We start from the raw sequence: 22670 nt of genomic DNA, 5'->3' as shown, positions 1-22670 counted from the left end.
TCTCACCAGGGGTGGACCACACCAACAGAGATCTCCACAGAACTACGTGAGTCTACTTCCCGGTTCTTCAGTTTTTCTCCTCCCTGCCTTATAACACCTTCCATGCATGTTTAAACGAGTCATGTCTGTTAATAGGACTTTTCAGAGATGTTTACTGTCTTATAAAGTATTCAGCACAGAGCAACACAGCAATACAATAAAGAATATTCTGGTAATAGTACAGACATACGTCATAGCATGGCGAGTTATGAGAGTGTGATGTGTGTGTGTGTGTGTGTGAGTCAGGAGGCATCCGCCAGTTTTGACCTGCGAGGTTCTCACGGCCTGTCTCATGATGCCATGCCTCTGAGGGACGAGGAGAATGGGTAAACACACTCCTACATTCACACTGTGTGTGTGTGTGTCGGGGGGGGGGGGAGGGGGGGGGAGGTTGTGAGACCCCTAACTTGTTCCCTAATCCAGCCATGGCACGCGGTGTGCGGGGGAGATCGCCATGGAAGCCAACAACTCCTACTGTGGTGTGGGCATCGCCTTCAACGCCAGGGTTGGAGGTCAGGCTGTCTCTAACCCCTCATCCCTGCCCTTCTAACCCCTCATCCCTGCCCCCTCTAACCCCTCATCCCTGCCCCGTCTAACCCCTCATCCCTGCCTTTCTAACCCCTCATCCCTGCCCCTCTAACCCCTCATCCTTGCCCCCTCTAACCCCTCATCCTGCCTTCTAACCCCTCATCCCAGCCCCCTCTAACCCCTCATCACTGCCCCCTCTAACCCCTCATCCCTGCCCCCTCTAAGCCCTCATCCTTGCCCCCTCTAACCCCTCATCTCTGCCCCCTCTAACCCCTCATCCCTGCCCCCTCTAACCCCTCATCACTGCCCCTCTAACCCCTCATCCCTGCCCCCAGGTATCCGTCTCCTGGACGGTTCTGTGACGGATTCCATGGAGGCCACGTCCCTGACCTTCAGCAGCCAGGTGGTGGACATGTACGTGTGCAGCTGGGGCCCGCGGGACGACGGCAGGGAGATGGCAGGGCCTGGCAGGCTGACGCAGCGGGCACTGAGGCTGGGAACCCTGAAGGCACGCACACACACGCACAGGCACCCCAGTGCCGACACACCGGTACACAGACACTCACAAGCACAGGCACATTCACACAGACACACTAGTACAGACACACACAAGAACAGACACATTCCAAGGCCGTAGCCATGGAGTCAACATGGGGGGGGGCGAAATAGTTTTTTAATTAAAATTTCGGACAGCGTGCGTGGTTGCCTGTCATAGCGTAATACATTTATATTTGTATTTATATTTTTATATCAACATATTGGGGAGGGACATTTTGACCAATATATTATGATTACGGCCTTGACACATTCACCCAGACACACTCGCACAGATACACACACAATGACTTACACGAGCACGGACACAGGCGCACAGACATGCACTCGCACAGACACACATGCACAGACACACGCGAGCACAGGCACGAACACGTGCGCACGTCCAAACGCGCGCACACACACACACACACACACTGTTGCCATGCAGCATGTGTGATAACACACACACCCAGGTGGTTCAGGAGGAGGGGCATGTCAGTAAGAGCCTCTGTCTCTCCTCTGCAGGGTCGTGGAGGGCGGGGCAGCATCTTCGTGTGGGCGTCGGGTAACGGGGGCACGGCCAGTGACCACTGTGGCGCAGACGGCTACGTCAACAACATCCACACCCTGGCCATCGGAGCTGTCACTCAAAGCGGGAGTCCCGCCTTCTTTGGCGAGGCTTGTCCAGCCGTCATGGCGGTCACTCTGACTGGAGGCAGTCTGGTGAGACTGGCTCTGGATACATGTGTGGGTGTGTGTGTGTGTGTGTGTGTGTGTGTGAATGACTCCTCTTTGCTCCCACACATGTACACAAATGACACACACACACACACACACACACAAAGTGTTAATTGGAGGTGAATCACGGGCAGGAAAGAGAGAAGAGGAGGAGGATGGGAGAGGAGGAGAGCGAGGTGTTGATGTTCAGAGGTGTGACAAAGGCGAAAGGCAGGAAGAGACTATGTGTCACTTCCAGATGTAGACGCCGTCACACCTCCCTCGCTACCAGGGCTGCTTATGTCACCCCAAACAAGGAAGGAGCCTGAAGCCTCCGGCTGGCTGGCTAGGACAGGATCAACGTTTAAAGGACGATTTGGTTTGTAAGCACACTGTGTGTGTATGTGTGTGTGTGTGTGTGTTCTAGGTGACTGTGTCTAACCTGGGAGATGGCTGTGTCACACAATTCTCTGGTACCTCCAGTGCTGCTCCCATTGCTGCCGGAATCCTGGCTCTGGTCCTGGAGGCTAAGTGAGTGTGTGTATACCTGAGTGTGTGCCCGTGCATGCTTCTCCACTGTGTGTGCGTGTGTGTGCGTGCGTCTGTGTCCGTGTGTGTATGTCATGTTCATCGCCGCTGTGTGTGGGTCCAAAGGAGGACCTACGAAGGGATGGCTTCCTTATTAACCCCCACGACCAGGGGTCAGACTGGTGCACCATGGGAAGGCAAACACACAATATATTAGTTCGCTCTAATCAGGGACCTCTCTTTCTCTCAATCTTCCTGTCTCTCTCTCACACTCTCTCTAACTATTTATCTCTCTCTCTCCTTCTCTCTCTCTCTCTCTCTCTCTCTCTCTCTCTCTCTCTCTCTCTCTCTCTCTCTCTCTCTCTCTCTCTCTCTCTCTCTCTCTCTCTCTCTCTCAATCTTCCTGTCTCTCACACTCTCCAACTATTTCTCTCTCTCTCTCAATCTTCCTGTCTCTCTCTCTCACACTAACTATTTTCTCTCTCTCTTTCTCTCACTCTCTCTCTCTTTCTATGTTTTCTCTTGCTCTGTCTCTCTCTCATCTATGGACAACATAGTGAGAGACAAAATGTACAGTAAAATAAATGACCTCATATATAAGTGTAGGCCTAAGTGTCAGTGTGTGCTTCCCTCCTCCTCTCCTCCCTCCCTTCCCCCCCTCCCCCCAACCCCAGGTGATAGATTATTGGTACCCTGCTCTGTCCAAGGCTGCTCATTCCTACATCGATCCTGCCTGTGGCTCATCTTAATTGGAAAAGCAGTTATATCAAGCTTACACACACACACACACACACACATACCACAGACTTACACTCACACCGTAAAAACATATACACACACACACACACACACACAAACATCCAACCAAGGCTACACCCTAGCAAGTTGCAGTTAAGATGAAGTTAGAAGCACAGCATTCTGATTTATTGCCAAGATAGTAGACACGAAGAAAGAATAAGAGACAAGATTTGTAGTAGAGTGCAGTCCAGTAGAGTGCATTCCAGTAGAGTGCAGTCCAGTAGAGTACAGTACAGTACATGAGTTCCTGTAGTACTGTAGAGTACAGTACATTACGTAGTAGAGCAGAGCTGAGGCTAGAGTACAGGCTGTGAGAAAGACAGACAGAGAGAGAGAGAGACTGACGGATGGATGGATGGAAATGAAACATAGAGGGTGTTTTGAACAGCAAGGAGCCTTATTTTCCAGACAAACAGATCAGTGTCATAGTGTGTGTGAGCCAGAAAGACCTCGCTGTGGTTCAATAATTAATTCCCAAGTCGAGGGTTTCACGCAGTCTGATTGGGCTGATGTTTCTGTACAAAGGAGGCCGTTTGAAGTAATTTGTCCCAGAGAGAGAGGCTTGGAACACCACACCAGCTTTGATTTAGCAAAGCAAATTTAATTTTGTTTGCTTTATGCAAACCAGCCGGGGCTGAGGAGCAACTACTAACGGAATCACGCCGCTACCATATCTAATACTGCACACACACACAAGCACCCCCCCCCACACACACATACACAAGCACCCCACACACACACACACACATACACAAGCACCCCCCCCACACACACACACACACACATACATACACACCCACACATACACCCCCCCACACACACACACACATACACCCCCCCCACACACACACACACACACGCACACACACACACACACACACACACCACACACACACACCATGAGCAACAGTTCAGCAGTACAAATCCCTACCCCACTCAAACCCTTTGAAATCAAAGTGTATTAATGACTGTGTGTGTTTCTCAGCTCTATTATTAGGGGAGTTCTGGTTGGAGTTATTTCTATAGTGTGGCACCCTCTGCTAGGTCTTGTTTTCAGATGGAAGCTGTGATGAAAGCTTTCTCTTTCTTCACTATTGTTGCTTGGTGTGAAAGGAAAGGTTATGTAGACGTGTTCTTACTGTTTTACACGCCAGACAGGTAGTCAAGCAGTTGGGTAGACAGACATGCAGACAGACTGAAAGGCAGGTGGGCAGGTAGGGAATAGAGATTGACAGATAGACAGATAGACAGACAGATTGACAGATAGATAGATAGATAGATAGATAGATAGATAGATAGATAGATAGATAGATAGATAGACAGACAGGCAGGCAGGCAGGCAGGCAGGCAGACAGACAGGCATGTGGACAGGTGAGCGGGCAGACAGGCAGGACACTAGGCAGACAGGAATATTAGAAATCAGATGTTCCCCACACAAACCTCCACTACACTCACCTTACAGGTCCTTTTGTTAGGAGGCATCTGATTGGCTGCTGAATCAGCCAACCAGGTGCCCCAGTCTGAACGGTGGGCATGGGTGTCTCCGTCAGTCAGGTTCTCCATTCAAGTCATTTTCTTGGCCAGCAATGAGAGGAGGATAAAGAAAAGAAAAGACTGTTTCCTTTCATGATTCTCTGTCCTGAGAAAGCTCTCCTTGAAGGGCCTGTGGTGCATTGTGGGAAGCAGCAGAGTTAATATCCTGCCTCTCTCTGGGCTGTTAGAGGCTTAATTGGATTCCATTAGTGTGAGTCTGGACTTGACTGAGGTCTGCAGTCTGTCAGTAGAGCACGCCTCCCCTTTTTGTTAGCCTCTCAACACTCTCTGTGTTCAGAGACAGTGATTAAGCCTGAATGGACCTTAACACAGGCTTTGTCCCACGTACTGTAGTCTGTTATCTACCAGTCTGGTCTGCAGGTGGGGGAAGGGGGGGGGGGTGCAGTCGTGTGTGTCTGCGAGCATGTCTCTATGAGGGTGTGTTTGGGTCTGAGTGTGTGTATCGGTTTCTTCTTCAGTCCTGAGCTGAGTTGGAGGGATGTGCAGCACTGGTTGCCATGACAGCTAAGGTCCCCGACCCTAAGGAGCCCGCTGGACCATCAATGGAGCTGGGCACCATGTCCACCACAGGTACACACACACATAAACACATACATACATAAACACACAGACATAAAACCAATACTATAGTAAAACGTGTTTACGAGAGTTGACAGGAGTGATCTTGGCAGGGCAGAGCTGGTCCGATCTTCTTCTTTACTTTCGCTTTCTTTCCCTCCCTCCCTCTCTCTCTCCCTCCCTTCTCCTTCTCAACTCTCTCCTCTAACGTGGAAGGCAGGAAGCAGAGGGAGCAGTGTTAAGCGTTTCAGACATCTTGTAAAGGTTTACAGCCTTTTTAACAATGTCAGCCCCGGAGTCAGACAGAGTTGTCCCTTCCGGTCTCTCTCTCTCTCTCTCTCTCTCTCTCTCTCTCTCTCTCTCTCTCTCTCTCTCTCCTCTCTCTCTCTCTCTCTCTCCGGTCCTTTAGATCCTGCTCCACTCTATTTCTCTCTCTCTTTCTTATCTCTTCCCCCCCTCTCGCGTTCTCTCTCACTTCCTTCTCTCCCCCTGTCTCTCTCTCCCTCCTCCCCCTCCTTCCCTCTCCTCCGTGTGCAGGGTGTAATGGAGGAGATTATGATGAGTGTGTTGCTGTCTGTGGACCAGATGAATGAGTGGGTGATGATGCAGACCCCAGCGGCTGCAGGACAGGCGTGGACCTATAGCCAGGGCTGTAACAGTAACTCAACATGAGGGCTGTGTGTGTGCGTGTGTGCGTGCGTGTTTGTGTGCGCGTATGTGTATGCATGAGCGTGTATGTACGTGTGTGTGTTTGAGGGACAGATGGTAGAAGTGTAAAGCGTGGCTCTGATGGCAGAGAGAGGAAGAATAGCAGCATCCCAGAATGCATCTGTGACCTCCATATAGACTTCGGTAGCGCTGATGTCGGGGACTCACCCCCGGCTCCCATCGCCACGGCGACAATAAACATGTCAGCCACCGCACGCTGGCTCAGATTTACAGAGCTGAGATACGGCAGGGCTTTTATTGGCCCACACACCTGTCACTCATAATTTATTGGCTGTTGCTAGCCCTGCTGTGATGTCAGTACCCCCTTCCCCCACCATTCTGAAGAAGAAGGAGAGATGGGGGGATGAGAGAGAGACAGAGAGAGATAGATGGAGATATGGAAGGAGAGAGGATTAGGGAGAAAAGAAGAAGGGGAGGGTGGAGCAGGCGCTCAGAGAGAGAAATGGAGGAGAGGAGGGATAAACAGGGAGGAGAGAGGACAAGGCGGGTGCAGAAGAAAGGCAGAGAGGAAGAAGGAGAGAGATGAGAAAGAAAGAGAGACAGAGAGGACTGAAATAAGTGACAGACTGTCAAGAGAGTAAAATATGAGAGAATATTTCAATCCGTTTAAGAAAAAATGATGCCCAGCTTGTGGAGCACTATTAGAATGTTTACATTTGGGATATTTTGCTCTGGATCAAAATAATTAATTGCCTCCGTTTTCAAATTAAAAGTACATTACAATGCAATTAAATATGCAAATGAGCGTTGGCTGTCAGTGAGGCAGAGGAAGAGCAGGGGCCTGATGCATGAGGGGGGGCGTGCATTTAGGTGATCTACTGAGCCAGAATGGATCACCCCTGCTAGTGTGTGTGTCCGTGTGTCTGTATGTCTGTGTGTATGTGTGATTGGTGTGTCTGTGTGTCTGTGTCCGTGTGTGTATGGTTGTGTGTCTCGTTGCAATAATTTAGGAGGAATAAGATCAAGTCAACATAAACATTAATGACAAAGTTGTTCTCCTCCTCTCTCTCTTCCAACCTCCATATAACCTCCCCCCCCCCCCGATGTTATCATACAATACAGGCAAACCCATCTTTCTTCTGGGGCTTTCCATATTATGGGATTTTCCTTCTCCTTGGGCCTGATACATCATCCAGGTGGAAGTGGAGGGAAATTGTAGTAGCATGCTTACTCTCTCTCTCTCTCTCTCTCTCTCTCTCTCTCTCTCTCTCTCTCTCTCTCTCTCTCTCTCTCTCTCTCTCTCTCTCTCTCTCTCTCTCTCTCTCTCTGTGTCTCTCTGTCTCTCTCTCTCTCTCTCTCTCTCTCTCTCTTTCTCTCTCTCTCTCTCTCTCTCTCTCTCTCTCTCTCTCTCTCTCTCTCTCTTCCTGCCACTGTCTCTGGCAGAGGAGCTGAGCACAGTAAAACATCATTCAGCCATAACCTTCCTTCTTTGGAGAGAAAACACATATAAAACTATATAGGCTGTGGTTTACGACCCCCCCCCCCACCACCACCACCACCACCCCCACCACCCCTCCCCACCCACGCCAACCCCCCACCCAGCCGGCCAACAGCACGCCAGGCTGATGGATGCTCCGCCTCACCCGCCTTTTAATTGGTCGTAAATTTTGGATCCAGGGAAACGCCACGTTCTCCTTGTCCCTGTGACGACGAGGGTGACAGAACAGCTCAAGGGTGTGTGTGTGGTGGGGGGATGGGTAGAGAGGGGTGGCAAAAACACCTCAGATGTCTTGAATATTTGAATCCACCTAAACATCTAAGCCTTTCCTAGTCTGTGTGTGTGTGTGTGTGTGTGTGTGTGTGTGTGTGTGTGTGTGCGTCTGTATGTGTCTGTTCCCCCTGCTGCCGGTCCGCTCGTGTGTGTGTGTGTTCCCATCTAACTTCCACTAGCTGTTACTGCCTGGGTTGATCTGTCCTACTCCCTCACACCCTTCTATACTCACACACACACGTGCACGCACACACAAGCACACACAGATACACACAAACACACACACACACATGTGCATGCACACACATGCACACACATACACACAGTCATTGTGGTGGGAGTCACAGAGAGAGGGAGATGGGTGAGTCTGATCAGCCCACTGGCTTCACCCCCAATTACTCATTCTCTTAAAGGGCCATTAAAACATAATTGCCTGGCGATTTACATCCAAGTTAATGTGGCCCCTGGATAATTTATGATTTTCCATAAGCTTTTTTCTTTTGTGCCGACAGAAAGAGAGAGCGAGTGTAATTTCCTGAGTCATGAAGAAAACCGTGTTGGCAGCGCAGTGTAATAGTTTAAACCTCGTCTCAGGCACATTCCACGCTGCCCTCTTAATCCTCGTTATCACTCTCATTAGCCAGGGTTCAGAGGTCGCCCTGTGCCACGGAAACACAAACACAACGCCTGGGAGAACGGGGTGGAGGGGGTCCCCTCTTAGAAGATCACCAGCTCCACAGAAGCCAGCCTTCAGCAGATGGCACCTCCTTTTGAGTCGTGCTGTGAGTGTGGAGAGACCAGCACCTTGGGGTGTGTGTTGGAGAGACCAGCATGGTGTGCTGGAGCTGGAGAGACCAGCAGGGTTTGTGTTGGAGATACCCACATGGTGTGCTGGAGAGACCAGCAGGGTGTGCGCTGGAGAGACCAGCATGGTGTGCTGGAGAGACCAGCAGGGTGTATGTTTGAGAGACCAGCAGGGTGTGCGCTGGAGAGACCAGCATGGTGTGCTGGAGAGACCAGCAGGGTGTATGTTTGAGAGACCAGCAGGGTGTATGTTTGAGAGACCAGCAGGGTGTGCGCTGGAGAGACCAGCATGGTGTGCTGGAGAGACCAGCAGGGTGTATGTTTGAGAGACCAGCAGTGTGAGACGTGTGTTAGAGTTAAGTGCCCCATCATTCAGACCAGACACGCAATTAGATGAGCAGACGCTTTCAGCAGACAAGCCCAGAGTCCTGTCACTATAACTCAGACCTGCTCCTCCATGACTGCGTCTTACGGGGCAACACATACACACACACACATACATTAACACTGACACACTCATTCACACTAACAAACACATACAAACACACACACATACACAATGACAAACAAACACACATACACACACACACATGAACTGACACACCCAACCATAGCAACACCAAGAAGACACACATGCATTAACGATCACATTAACCGAGTCTTGAGAGAGGGCAGACACAGAGACCGTTAGTCACACAGTAAGCAGCCGTAGAACCCAGACACACGCTGATCTGTTCCTCCCAAAATGTCACAGCCCTTGTCAGGCCTCTAGGTGTGGCAATAGAGAGACATCGTGGATGTAGCTAACAGCCAGGCTAAGTGTTAGAGTAGAAAGCGATCATAGCTGTTTGGACAGGGAATTTGGCAAGATGATCTCCCCTGAGAGCCTGTTGAAATGATGCTTCAACCCTCAAACTGTCAGTCTTAATAAAATGGCAGTTACCATCCCAGTAGACCTGCTGAGGGCAGGCAGGCAAGCAGGCAGGCAGGCAGGCAGGCAGGCAGGCAGGCAGGCAGGCAGACAAACAGACAGACGGGCAGGCAGGCAGGCAGGCAGGCAGAAATGTTGTGTTATCTCTGTGGTGCATTATACAATAGTACAGTGGTTTGGGATCCTCATTAGCGAGGCCTGCCGCTCAGAGGAGTCTTGAAGGGGGGGGCAGTTGAGAGGTGTGTGGGGGGGGGGGGGTTAATAGGGGAGGGCGACCGGGGTAATGGATGGCTCTGTAAGTGAACATATGTTTCACCTCTGGGAGGTCACCCCCAGTCACAGACCATCAGTCTCCTCTTTTTATCCTCCAGTACTCTTCTATTTCAACTCCTCTACTCTCCTCTTCCTTTTCCTCCTTTCCCAGGCTTCTTGTTCATCTCCTCATATCTCCTCCTTTCCTACCCTCCCCTCCTCTCCATCTCTCCTCTCCTCCAGGCCTTTGTGTTTAGATCACAGGTGGGACGACATAGACGAAATACCACCAAAACCACCCCTCCTGAAAACCCCCTGATCCACCTCCAACACCAAAGCCCCCTGCTGTGCCCCCCCTGCCGCCCCTACATGCCCCCCCCCCCCCCCCCAGAGCTGAGCGGGCAGCAGGCCAGCTACCCAGGGTACTGGGTACCAGCTCGCATGGAGTCTGCCTGTCAGCCATGCTGGGGATTGAACCACTGCCAGCCTGGTGACAGGAGACTGAGATGGAGGGAGCCTAGAGACATGGAGACACGGAGGACACCGGAGGAGACTGCACGAGATTGGAGGAGACGGAGAGAGACACTTCTCTGGTATGGTGGAAGACCGGAACGGATTGGAGGAGACTGAGAAAGACTGCAGGAGACTGAAGAAGATTTGAAGATGCACACACACACACAGTGAGAGAGAGAGAGAGAGAGACCTTATCCACCTTCCCGAAACGAAGACTAAAGCTTCACAGGCCTGAGGTTGTTGTGAATGGATGGCAGAAAAACAAGCTCTATTTCTGTGTGGGCGTGAAGCCATGCAGATGTGAGGTTCTCTGATGTATTACGTGGGATTTAACTTTTTGGAGTGTGTGTCTGTGTGCGTGTGTGTCCATGTAGGTGTCTGTGTGTGTGTGTGTGAGGGGGTTTGATTGATGGGTCAGTAGATAAAGTGGGTAGGCTGTGGGACTGTGACACTGCCTCGCCCGGAGGGACAAGGGAAGTGGAGCGATAGACTTCCTGCAGGGGGGTGGAGTCTCGCTTGGCAGGGGGGTGCAGCAGGCGGGCGACAGCCTACCCCCCCACCTCCTCCTCTCCACCCACCCGCGCACCCACACACAAACACACAATTGCACGACGTGCACACAGACAAACGAGAATGTGCGCACACACGGTGCGCACACACACAAACCATAAATGTACGCACAAACACACACCACACCCCCAGTGCTCAGCAGGAACAGGGTCCCCTGCTCTCACCCTCTACTAATGTATAATTCATGCAAAGCAGCAATTCTGGTGTGTTGCCAGGGGACATAAAAATACACAGAATTTCTGAAGAAATTCACCTTTTTCTCTCCTTTTGGAATTAAACTGTCCCGGTTCTACTCTGTCTGTAAAGACAGACAGACAGGAAGGTAGACAGACAGGAAGGTAGACAGGCAGAGAGACAGACAGGCAGAGAGACAGACAGACAGGAAGGTAGACAGACAGACAGGCAGAGTAAGGGATTTGTCAGTTTCATGACATCCCAGACAGCTACTCTACTGGGCCAAACAGCAAGTCCCACCCCGTCCAGGCCCGGTCCGCGCTTCTGCGGGCCGTAAAGCATCATGGGATGTCGAGAGCCTCCCTTGTCCTCCTCTGTGCTCTCAGCCAGCCACCACAACAACAAGGACAGCACACCTCTCTGGATGACTAGGACTGGGCCAAATGCCAGATGCAAAACCCCCACACTGCGTCCAACAAAACACTTAGAGCCTGCGTGTGAACAACACTCCAGTAACAAATCACTGAGTGGGCTCTGGCACCAATGAGGCCCTCTGTAGCAGATCACCCTGACCGTCCGAGAGGGGCCTCTCTCCTTGTGGGAAGGAGAGAATGAAGGGAGGGGGGGATGTCCAGGCCCTTGTCTCTCTCCTCAGACTGTGTGTGTGTGTGTGTGTGTGTGTGTGTGTGTGTGTGTGTGTGTGTGTGTGTGTGTGTGTGTGTGTGTGTGTGTGTGTGTGTGAGTGAGAGTGTGTGTGTGTGTGTGTGTGTGTGTGTGTCCGTCTGTGCGGATCACTGATGCCGCCAAACCTCTCATTTTCCGCTGTCAGAGATTTCATTAAACTTTTAACTCCTTGTGAGGTAATTTATTTGGCATTTCAGGAGGACGGTGTTAGCTCTACTTACTGCTCCACTCTGCAATTTGGAGATGGATGGACATGTGTCTAATAAATCTCTAAAAGCATTTTAAAGACAGTCCTGTTTCAGAGACGATGAGACTCCTCAGCTTGTCGGGTCTTTGGGCAAAAGGAATTATTCTGCTTTGAGCCCACACATCGTTCTCTCCCCTCCTATACTCTCCTTTCCTCTCCTTTCTGCTCTCCTGTTCTCCATGGTGAAGCTTATCATCCTCTCAGTCTTCACCTCCCATTTTACTGGCTTCAGTCTAATTTGCGGTGTATCTGAGAGCTGGAATTGACTCTGATTAACATCTCTGTAATGTGATGTCTCGTAGAACAATAAAACATTTAACTTAGGTCTGAATGTTGATGACCGGATAGAGTCCTCAGCTTCGTGGCCACTGATACATTTTTGGATTAAGAGTGGCGCTTACCAGACACGTTGTAAAACATGGGGATTATCAACATTACATTCAATTAGATGTGGACATGAAAGGAGAGTTGTCAGGGGGCAAAAACGACGTGTGTGTTGAAGGCTGGTTTCTCTGCAGGCAGCTTCTCTGCAGGCCGGGCCGCTGACCGCCTGGTTTGGTAGTTGGTCAAACTGTTTCACACTTCGCTCGCAGTCCAATTAATGTAACTTTACAAGCCTGGAGCTCCACAATGCCAGAGCCATTGATTGGGATGAGGGTTGGTTAAGCCCAGAGACCACAGCACACACACACACACACAACAGCACTGTAACCCTATTATTCCTTGTCCAGGTATGGGTTTGGGCTGCTGGACGCTGCTCTCATGGTACAACAGGCTATACTCTTCAAACCCCGCCCTCCACACAGGAAATGCTCACAGGAAATCAACTTTGACCCCGCCAGGTAGGCCGCTTGACTTTTTACCCCTGAACTAGATTTTTGCCCAAACAGAAAGATGCTTTCATGGCAAGGTGGAGGGTCATTGGTTTACATCCCACCAATGACATCAGGCTTGTCATGGGTCAAGGCATTTGATTGGCTGATGGATTTCTGTCCCTCCAGGATCCTCCCCTCTGGAGGACAGGTCAGTATCATCATCCAATCAGATGGATGCCTGGGGAAGGACACTGAGGTCAACACTCTGGAGCATGTGCAGGTCAGGGGGGCGAAGGGTCAGGGGTCATTGTTGTGAAGAAAGGTTTACCGCAACAATTTTCATACTGTGCTGTGACAGGAAAGCATAGAATGTAGTGTTTTCCTGACAACATGAATAAGGTTGCTCAGAAATGCCTATTTGGGTGTGCTTTGCCTTCGGCAAGGGCACAACCTTTGTTCTCTCACATATATATTATTTATTGTTTATTTTCGCCCCCCTAAGGAACAGTCAATATTTGGACTACATACACAACGGCGGTGTCAAAAGGTTCGTCTTGGTAGCGATTGCGTTGATTGTATTTTTATTTACGTTCCGTTGCATGGTTTAAGTAGAAATTTTGCGTTTTTGTGGTGAAAAGTGAAGCTAACGGTGGCTAATTTGATAGCCACAGTCACTGACGTTACTAACGTCACTAACGTCACGAAAACACGCGTGACTACCTGTAGCAGAACATTCGTTTCACATCTGTTAACTTGGGGGATAGCTAGGCTAACGATAGCTTTACTGCAAGGCAGCTGCAGGAACGCCACAAGCAAAGAGGCCAGGGTGATAACTATTTACTCATTTTACTTTGTGATGTGAAACACAATTATGAAATGTAATGTACAATATTAGCTGATATTATTAAGGAAGTAGGCCCACATCTACTTTTGGAAACGGTAGTCTACTATTTCACTGAAGCATTAGCATCATGACATTAGCCTCTGTTGCCCGGGCAACACATACTACAGTGGTCTATGATGCATCTGTTTTCAATCTTTAAAATAAACATTCCTCACAAATACATTTTCGTTGTAGGATTTATTATGACATTACATTACAAGTAAACGATTTGTGGGTGAAATTATCATTACCTGTGGTTTCAAACCAGTGTTGCTCACTGCAACGCTGTAGCCTACGCGAGACACTACAAAAACATCTACACAGCTGTAGGAAGTCAAACGGCGACAGAACATGTTCGGCACTCCCCTTACTTAAATCAAAAGTCTATCTAACTGCTAACCTTAACTTCATTGCCACAGCCTAAACTTTGTCAATCTGTTCATAAAAATAATTAATTTCAGCCTAAACCCTACAACGGAACGTTAAATCCAATTCAACCAACGCAATCGCTACCAAGACGAACACAGCAGTAGTCTACTGTACTGTAGTAGTACAATTTACCGGGGCAGCTTCTCCACACAGGGATAGCGCACTTTGCGTTGTTACTGTTGTTACTTAATGATCGCTAGTGAGCTTTTCATGAAAGCGATTTTCCACTAAATAAATGTCAAGTTTATTTACGTTTTTGGCGGCATATTTTCAGTTAGAAGATGGTACTGTTTGAATCGCGATTCAATCTTCTACTGCCGGTAACGTCGTAGAATAATCTTCAAAGGGGGTTCTTTATTCATGAATAAATGCAATGAGTAGGCTAAATGCATGAAAATATCACGAGAAGGGAAAAACTTAAAAGGACGTTTACGTCATAGAGATTAGGTCAATTTTTACACCGGTCTGCCAAATGTATTCGTTTTGATTCAACGATGAGGCTGCCTTTTGCAGGGGAAATGAGAAGATCTATTTCATTCTACACTTCACTCGTATTTTCAGTTGTAAATGAGCAGCAAAAAAAAAATGCTTTTAAATCTATGTAATCTTTATAAATAATAAGTATGCATTTTTATATAAAATATACAGAAATATCAGTTTTAAAAATGTCATTCAAAAACGGACCCCTGTGCAACCGACGCAAGCAATCACACCCTACAATTTCCCCAGAAATTGTACCCTCTCTAGTTTATGACTGTTTTAGATGCTTTTATTCATTTATTTAAGCATTTAGCATTTCTGTTCTGTAGTTCTTTGGGAACTCTTTTTAGAGTATGGTTTGCTTCAATATGACACATTTTTCTGTGGCTCTTTTCCTGTGGAAAATGAGTGTTGAAGACAGATAGTCGCTCATATATGTGTGTCTGTGTGTGTTTGTGTGTGTTTGTGTGTGTTTGCATGTGTGTCAGCATGTTACAGCCAGAAAGCGTGGGTCAGAGCTTCGCTGTGGGGTGTGATTGATAGACGTGTTACCATGGGAACGAGGTGTAAACAGGAGTGAGCTGTCAGTCTTGGCACCATGCTGCTGTCACACCAGATGTGCTGTTTGCGTGCGTGTCTCTGTGTGTGTGTGTGTGTGTGTGTGTGTGTGGGTGTTTTTTTAAGAGAATTTGGGGGGAGGGGGCTTATCTGTTTATCATCTGGCTCATATATCCACATATCTAAAACCCTTCACCTATCTTGCTATCTCTCTTTCTTTCCCCTCATCATCCCTTTCGTTCACTCACTCCCTTTCTTTTTCCCTTCTTTCTGTTTCGCTTCCTTCCTTTCTCTCCCACCCCCCCTCCCTTTGTCTCCCACCGTCTCTCTCTCTCTCTCTCTCTCTCTCTCTCTCTCTCTCTCGCTCCCTCCCTCCCCTCCTTCTCCCCCAGGTGTGTGTGAGCCTCAGCAGTGTGTGTCGCGGGGACTTGTCCGTGCAGCTGGAGTCTCCAGCGGGCACGGTGTCGGTCCTGCTGGCACCGCGGACGAACGACGACTGGACCGGCGGCCTGAGGAACTGGACCCTGATGACGGTCCACAGCTGGGGGGAGACACCCTACGGGCCCTGGGCCCTCAAGGTCAGACTGGGTCATCCATGGGTTTCAAGGTCGTCCACGAGCCATCTCCCCACACCTCGACACGCGCAGACCCTCCCTCTCCTCACGGCTTCACCCAATCAAGAAACCCTCCCGTTCTTTTCTCTCTTCCTACTCCACCTCTCTCCCTCTCTCCTCCTCTTCCCACCCTTCCTCCCCCTCTCTCTGGTGGGTGGATGCAGTAGAGGGGTCAGGAGGCGAGTCAGGTGATGATGGAGGCTCCGTGACCCTGGCCGCTTCAGCCCCTCTACTGACTCAACCCCCCTCAGTGGCACAGCCCACACCCCCACAGTTCCTGCTATGGGCGGGGGGGCCCTGGAGGCCCTGAGGGCCCTGTATGCTACATTCCCTGTGCCTTAGTGTATATATATATGTGTGTGTGTGTGTTGAACTCATTGCAAACAGTTGTAGGGTTATGCTGGAGAGATGAAAGAGACTGTCTATCTCCTAGACACCAACCACACACAAACCACACACACACACACACACACACACCCCTCTCGCGTCCTCCTGCAGATTTACTGTCCCCTTTGTGACCAATTACTCAGGCCCAGCGCACGAAAGACAGCGAAAACACAGCGCGCACACACACACACACACAGACGCACACACACAGCAGAGCAGAGCAGGGATGCTCATTACCAGTGAAGTCAGTGTGCTCAACATACATTAACACACACATCTGACTCCCCAACAGCTTAACACACTGCTAATAAGCACACACAGCATTTAACACGCCTTCGACTTAGTGTATAGCAGCACCGCTACCCCAACCTACAGACGCATAAACACGCACATGCACGCATGCACACAAAAACCCACGCGTGCATGTGTGCGCGCACACACGAACATGCACTCACACACATGGAAAAGGGGAGGAAGAGAGCAGGGGAGAAAAGGAGAGCGGGGTTGAATTGAGAACGTGGGGAGAGGGAGCAGGCCAGGTGACCTTCCAGAACAGGGAGGGGTGACAGGGTGAAGGACAGTCCCAGGGAGGGGTGACAGGGTGAAGGACAGTCCCAGGGAGGGGTGACAGGGTGAAGGACAGTCCCAGGGAGGGGTGACAGGGTGAAGGACAGTCCCAGGGAGGGGTGACAGGGTGAAGGACAGTCCCAGGGAGGGGTGACAGGGTGAAGGACAGTCCCAGGGAGGGGTGACAGGGTGAAGGACAGTCCCAGGGAGGGGTGACAGGGTGAAGGACAGTCCCAGGGAGGGGTGACAGGGTGAAGGACAGTCCCAGGGAGGGGTGACAGGGTGAAGGACAGTCCCAGGGAGGGGTGACAGGGTGAAGGACAGTCCCAGGGAGGGGTGACAGGGTGAAGGACAGTCCCAGGGAGGGGTGACAGGGTGAAGGACGGTCCCATCTTTCAACACTTTCAGTTGAAAGCTTTCCCCCACTATCCTCCTACTAGGCGTGAATGAAGGTTTACAGTCAAATTAGAATACCGGTCTGTCTCTCTGTCTCTTTCACTTTCTATCTCTGTCTCTGAATCTGTCTGTCTGTGTCTCTTCCCTGCTCTCCTAATCTTTCTCTATCTCTCTCTCTTCTGCATTGAGTTAAGCATGCCTCTTACGTAAACAAGGATTAAACACATACATATAGTCCCACACACAAACTTGGCAGTCACACATGTCATATTATAGGTAATGATATTGTAAGAACACCACACACTTTTTCACAAACATATCTCCCGTACGCCCACAAACATACACCCACAAAAATATAAACACACACAAACACACATCTATGCACACACACACACACACACTCTGGCCCAAGGTGGATTTCTAGAGGTGCATACATTTGCATGTATTTCCATATTTAATGAGTTTGGGGAGATCAAGCGATCCAAGTGCTCCTTTGTGGGTATTTCTCTCTCTCTGTCTCTCTCTCTCACTCTCTCTCTTCCTCTCTCTCTCCATGGCCCTCCATGTGAATATCACCCACTGTGTGTTGGCACCTCGTCACAGATGGTCGGGGGCCGAGGGCACCCTGTGGGCATGGGGTACCTTTTGTGTGTGTGTGTGTGGAGGGGGACGGGGGATGGGAGTGTATGTGTGTGCGTGTGTACGTGCATTTACATGTGTGTGTATGTTTGTGAGTGTACAGTTCCGAGTGCGTGTGTGTGTGTGCTCGTGTGTAAATAAGAATGCGCGCGTGTGTTTGTGGGTGTGTAGCAATGTGTGCGTGTAAGTGTGTGTGTGTGTGTGTGTGTGTGTGGTTCCCTGCGTGGTGAGTGGCCACTGTGGCCCTGTTGAGGATGATTGATGCAGCTAAGGGAGGAGAGAGAGACCCAGGCTCTCACACTGCTGAGATCCTGCTGCTTTACATATGTACACCCAGCAAGACTTCTACTGGCATCCTCCGCTCCCTCTCCCTCCCTCTCTCCCTGGCATCCTCCACTCTCCCTCTCTGCCTTCCTCCCACCCCCCCCCCCCCCTTTCCCTCCTTCCCTCTCGCTCTCCCCCTCCTTCTCGCTCTTCCTCTCTCCTTATCCCCCTCTCTCCTACCTCTCTCCCCCCCCCCCCCTTCGTTCCCATCCCTCTCTCCGTCTCCCTCTCTTCCTCTTTCTCGGGCGACCTGCACTCCCTTTCTTCCTCTTCCTCTCCTACTCCCACTCCTTCTCTGTTCTCCTCCCCTCTCTCTTTCTTTCTTGCTCTCGTTCTCCGTCACTCTAAACCGTTCTGTCACCCTTTCTTGCAGTTATTTTCTCGCTCCCCGACTCCCTCTTTTTTCTCCCACCTACCATATCCTCCCCCATCTCTCACGTCTATTTATCTCTCCAACCTGGTCTCTCTCTCTAAGTCTTTTATCTCTCTTCCGGCTATGTATCTCTCCATCCCGGTCTCTCGCGTTTTAACCCTCTTGGCCAGTCCCTTGCTGGTCTAGTCTCTCTAACCTGCTCTCTCTCTCTCTTCATCTCTCTCTCCACTGGTCTCAGTCTAGCAGGCAGGCTATTGATCCACCTCTGGTGTCCAGCTGTTTGTTTACCAACAACAGATCAATACCTCAACCAGCTGGAGACCACCGGCAACAGCCTCTCTCTCTTTCCCTCTTTCTCTCTATCTCCAAAACACACACACACTCTCTCTCTCTCTGACTGTAAGTGATATTGAGCAAGTGAGACCCATTCTACTCTGCATTAGTACTGACAACAGCTTTATTTGGTAAAGTAATCAGGTTGATGTGTAACTGGCAGGTGTATGTGTGTGTGTTTGTGTGTGTCTGTGCTCGCGTGTATGTGTGTGTGTCCCCAGGTGACAGACCATCTTGGTACGGTGGAGGCGTGTGTGAGGGAGGGGGGGGCAGAAGTGGCTGCCGGGGCCTTGCTCAGTCTCACACTCACCCTGTACGGCACCTCCCACAGACCCCCCCGGGGTGAGTCTCTCTCTCCCTCTCTCCCACCTCCCACTCACTCTTTCTCACTGTCTCTGACTCTCTCTCTTTCTCTCTCTCTCTCTCTCTCTCTCTCTCTCTCGGTGTCTCTCTCTCTCATTCACTTACTCTCTTTCTCTCCATCTATCGGTCCAGCTCTCTCTATTTCTCTAGTCCACGGTAGGGGGGGTCACCAGGGGGAGTGATGTGTAATTACTGTTTGACCCCCGCTCACACACACACACCCCCCCTCCCCCTCTCAGTGTGGGCTAGTTGCCTGCTGCTGCGGCTCTCGTTAGCGCGGCCGCCGGGGATGCTGGGAAGTCTTCCACCAGGTGGGAGCTGATCTGTGACAGAGACACTCCACCTCCTACTCCTCTCTCTCTCCCCCGTCTATCTCTCCGTCTCTCCGTCTCCTTGCCTCCATCCCTCCATCCCTCCTCTTCTCCTAGGCCTTGGATCTGGTGCCAGTTCAAGCTGTTAGTCCATCTGCTGTCCACACCAGGCCACAGTTTCAACTGTGAGCCTGCAAACACATGCACACACACACAGGCACACACACACTCAGGCACAGACACATACACCACACACACACATACAGACACACGTGCACACTCTCACACATCACACACACGCAGAGTCACAAATCTCGTCACAGAGATTTTCACAGTACATGACAAAGATGCACTAAGTCCCATTGACTGGGTTAAGCTTTGGAGGATGTGTTTTTCGCATTTAAAACCCTTTGCTCTAGGTACACTCCACCTTCAATAAGTCCTCGCGCACAGATTGTAAGAGAGTGTGTTTGTGTGTGTGTCAGTGTTCTAAAGGAAGATAACTTGCTGTGATTATGAGGCAGTAATTGAATGGGGATGGTGTGTGTTTAATAGAGCTGTTGTTCCCTAGTGTTCCTGGCAAAATCTGAGGAGCTCTGGTTTTGCACACACACACACACACACAGGCTCACACGGTGTGTTTTTTATTGTCTTTGTGCCAGTGTGTTTGTCCTATATCATGTCTGCCTGGGTTGCTTAGTGATGGAGGCAGTTTCTCCAGAAGAATGACAGGCTGTTAAAGCCTTCCTACCTGTGAGCTGCTATGAGGATGAGGAAGTGCAGCGTGTGTTTGGATGCTTGTGTGACACCCAGACAGGAATGTCTGTATACCACACACGTACATAGTATAATCCTCCCCCCCCCCCCCCACACACACACACATCTCTGGTAGAGCCTCAGCCTGGAGTGGTCTCCATGGGAGCATACCATCCGGTTTCCCAAAGGGGGGTGTTGGTCCAGAACAGAGCAAATCCTCAAGACCTGGTCCAGTGGGCATATGCGCATGAGAGACGCAGGAAGGTGGGCACAGCCGATATTCCTGCCCTTCGCCATCGAAAGGTACAGGCCCTCCCACACACACACACACACACACACACACAAATACATACACACATACAGTACACACACACAGACTGTGATTGAGTGTTCCTATAAATCACCCATGGTGCCTAATTTCCTATGGATTTCAATTTCCCCCTCTGGACAAATGTGCATTGATCAAGCTCAGGTGTAGTGCGGCCCAGGCATCGCTGACTCTGACATGCTGAAGAATGGCTCTCAGGCTGAGGAGTGAGTGTGTGTGAGAGAGGGAGAGAGAGAGAGAAAGAAAGACGTGTGTGTGTATAACAGATAGCGATGGCAAGACAGAGAACAAGAGAGAGAGAGAGAGAGAGAGAGAGAGAGAGAGAGAGAGAGAGAGAGAGACAGAGACAGAGACAGAGAGAGCGAATGAGCGCCTACAGTCCTCCACCGCCAACTGCCAACGTAGCCATGGGTCTCGGAGTTGAGAGTGTCCCTGTCCCCAGGGCCACGGGCTGGCATCAGGGCCGCTGGTGTCCTTCAGGAACGAGGAGATGGATGACACAGACGGGGCCGAGCTGGGGGACCAGCTGAGGCAGCTGTGGAACACTCTGAGAGACCGGCTGGAGAAACACTGGAGACTGTACCCGGCTGCTTCTCCCAACTACTCCACCAAGGTCCTGCTGTCCTAGTCTGTGTGTGTGTGCGGGAGTCAGGTGGCTGAGCGGTTAGGGAAGCGGGCTAGTAATCTGAAGGTTGCCAGTTCGATTCTCCGGCTGTGCGAAATGACGTTGTGTCCTTGGGCAAGGCACTTCACCCTACTTGCCTCGGGGAGAATGTCCCTGTACTTAATGTAAGTCGCTCTGGATAAGAGTGTCTGCTAAATGACTAAATGTAAATGACTAAATGTGTGTGTGTGTATGTTGGTGTAGTTTCAAGTGGTCCTGAGACAAGCAGAGAAAGACTCATGTCGGATCCATCCAATCCCTGTTGCAGGAAGGTGTTGCTCTGAGGAACTTCCGGTGGGCGGGGCTACCTGAAGGGGAGGATGACGTACACAACATGCAAGATGGAGTGGGAGGAGCCTTTGGGTCGGCACCACCGCCGGACAGGAAGCTGAACCTCGATGACAGGAATCATCTTCCTTGATGGCGTCGCCTGGGAGATGGCTGAGGACACTCCTCCATGCCAACAGAGGGGCGGGGCTAGATCAGTGGGTGGGGCTAGATGAGAGCATAGGTAATGATGGAGGCAGGAGGGGAAAGAGGAGCAAGGAGAGGAAGAGAAGGGAGAGAAGGGGGGAGATTGTGGAGGCAGGGGTGTTTTTCGTTTTCGTTTAACCTTTACTTAACCTGGCAACCCGTGGAGGTTGAAAGCTTCTTCAGCAAGATGTCCCAGTGCAGACCAGGCAAACAACACCAAGCAGCAGGGGGCCTACACCTCGCCCTCGCCCCCCCCCCCCCCCCTGGTGACCTGCAACACACAGCTTTGTGTTTGACCCTGTCTGTGAAGACTGCCTCTCGTGGGTACAAACGTCTATAAAAAAAATACTTACTGATAACATTGACTGTCTTAGTTCTCCCCCAGCCCTCCCCCCACCCCTCCCCCCACCTATCTCTCTGTCCCCTAAGGGGGGAGGTTTTATGAAGTGTATGTTTGCTTAGTTCAGAGTTCAATTAGCCCCCTGTTGCCCATCCTGGTCACTCCTCATTGAGTTGGACAAACACCTCGTTAGATTTCAGCAGCCTAATTTCTCTCCATCCTCAAATTAATTTCAGATCATGACAAAATCCAAGTAATATCAGCATGAGCTCCCTCCCAGCTCCCAGTCCGTTAAGCTGTCTGGGCTCAGAAGGACCCAAAAAAATAAAATGGACTGCAATTTGTCTAATTACTTTCTTGAAAAACATTCAGGCTTATTTGCATTTTATACTTTCTCTCTCTTTCACTATTTCACACACACACATACACACACGCAACGCCACAAGCTAGCAGACAAAAACAGGCAAAAACAAGCTTGACCAGTTCTGTGGAAATTCTTGAAAAGCACTTGTGATAAAACTGGTCAGGAGGGACCAAGATCGGTGCCAGTTTCACACGTGTGGGAACGCACTGAAATAATAGTATTCATTATGCTGCTTGGCACACCAGGCTGCCAGCCCTGGCATCACAGCACTGGCTGTGTGGATTACCTTCGTAATCTGTGCCCGCCATTGAGTGCTGATACAGGTGTTCATGTGCCAGATTCTCTGTTGTCTTCCAGGGGGGGTTATCAGACTTAGCAGGGTAATCTGCTGTAAACGC

At 50.4% G+C, this 22670-nt stretch overlaps 1 protein-coding gene across 1 annotated transcript in view; it reads left to right on the top strand.

The window, feature by feature from the left end:
* The window catches only part of LOC134023833 (neuroendocrine convertase 1-like), a 21796-nt gene extending 247 nt beyond the window's left edge, over window positions 1-21549 (top strand). Inside the window, 15 exon segments of the mRNA XM_062466191.1 lie at window positions 286-365; window positions 463-551; window positions 903-1075; window positions 1630-1827; window positions 2249-2352; window positions 5160-5188; window positions 5191-5229; window positions 5232-5271; window positions 12606-12716; window positions 12876-12969; window positions 15432-15617; window positions 18894-19014; window positions 20269-20405; window positions 20873-21043; window positions 21363-21549. Coding sequence (XP_062322175.1) covers window positions 286-365; window positions 463-551; window positions 903-1075; window positions 1630-1827; window positions 2249-2352; window positions 5160-5188; window positions 5191-5229; window positions 5232-5271; window positions 12606-12716; window positions 12876-12969; window positions 15432-15617; window positions 18894-19014; window positions 20269-20405; window positions 20873-21043; window positions 21363-21515 — 1725 coding nt within the window. The 3' untranslated portion in view covers window positions 21516-21549.
* Window positions 21550-22670: the final 1121 nt, after the last annotated feature.

This window comes from Osmerus eperlanus, chromosome 7 (genome assembly GCF_963692335.1).
Source record: "Osmerus eperlanus chromosome 7, fOsmEpe2.1, whole genome shotgun sequence".
Classification (NCBI taxonomy): domain Eukaryota; kingdom Metazoa; phylum Chordata; class Actinopteri; order Osmeriformes; family Osmeridae; genus Osmerus; species Osmerus eperlanus.
The sequence above is the reverse complement of the archived record's forward strand: the minus strand, read 5'-3'. Positions and strand labels throughout refer to the sequence as shown.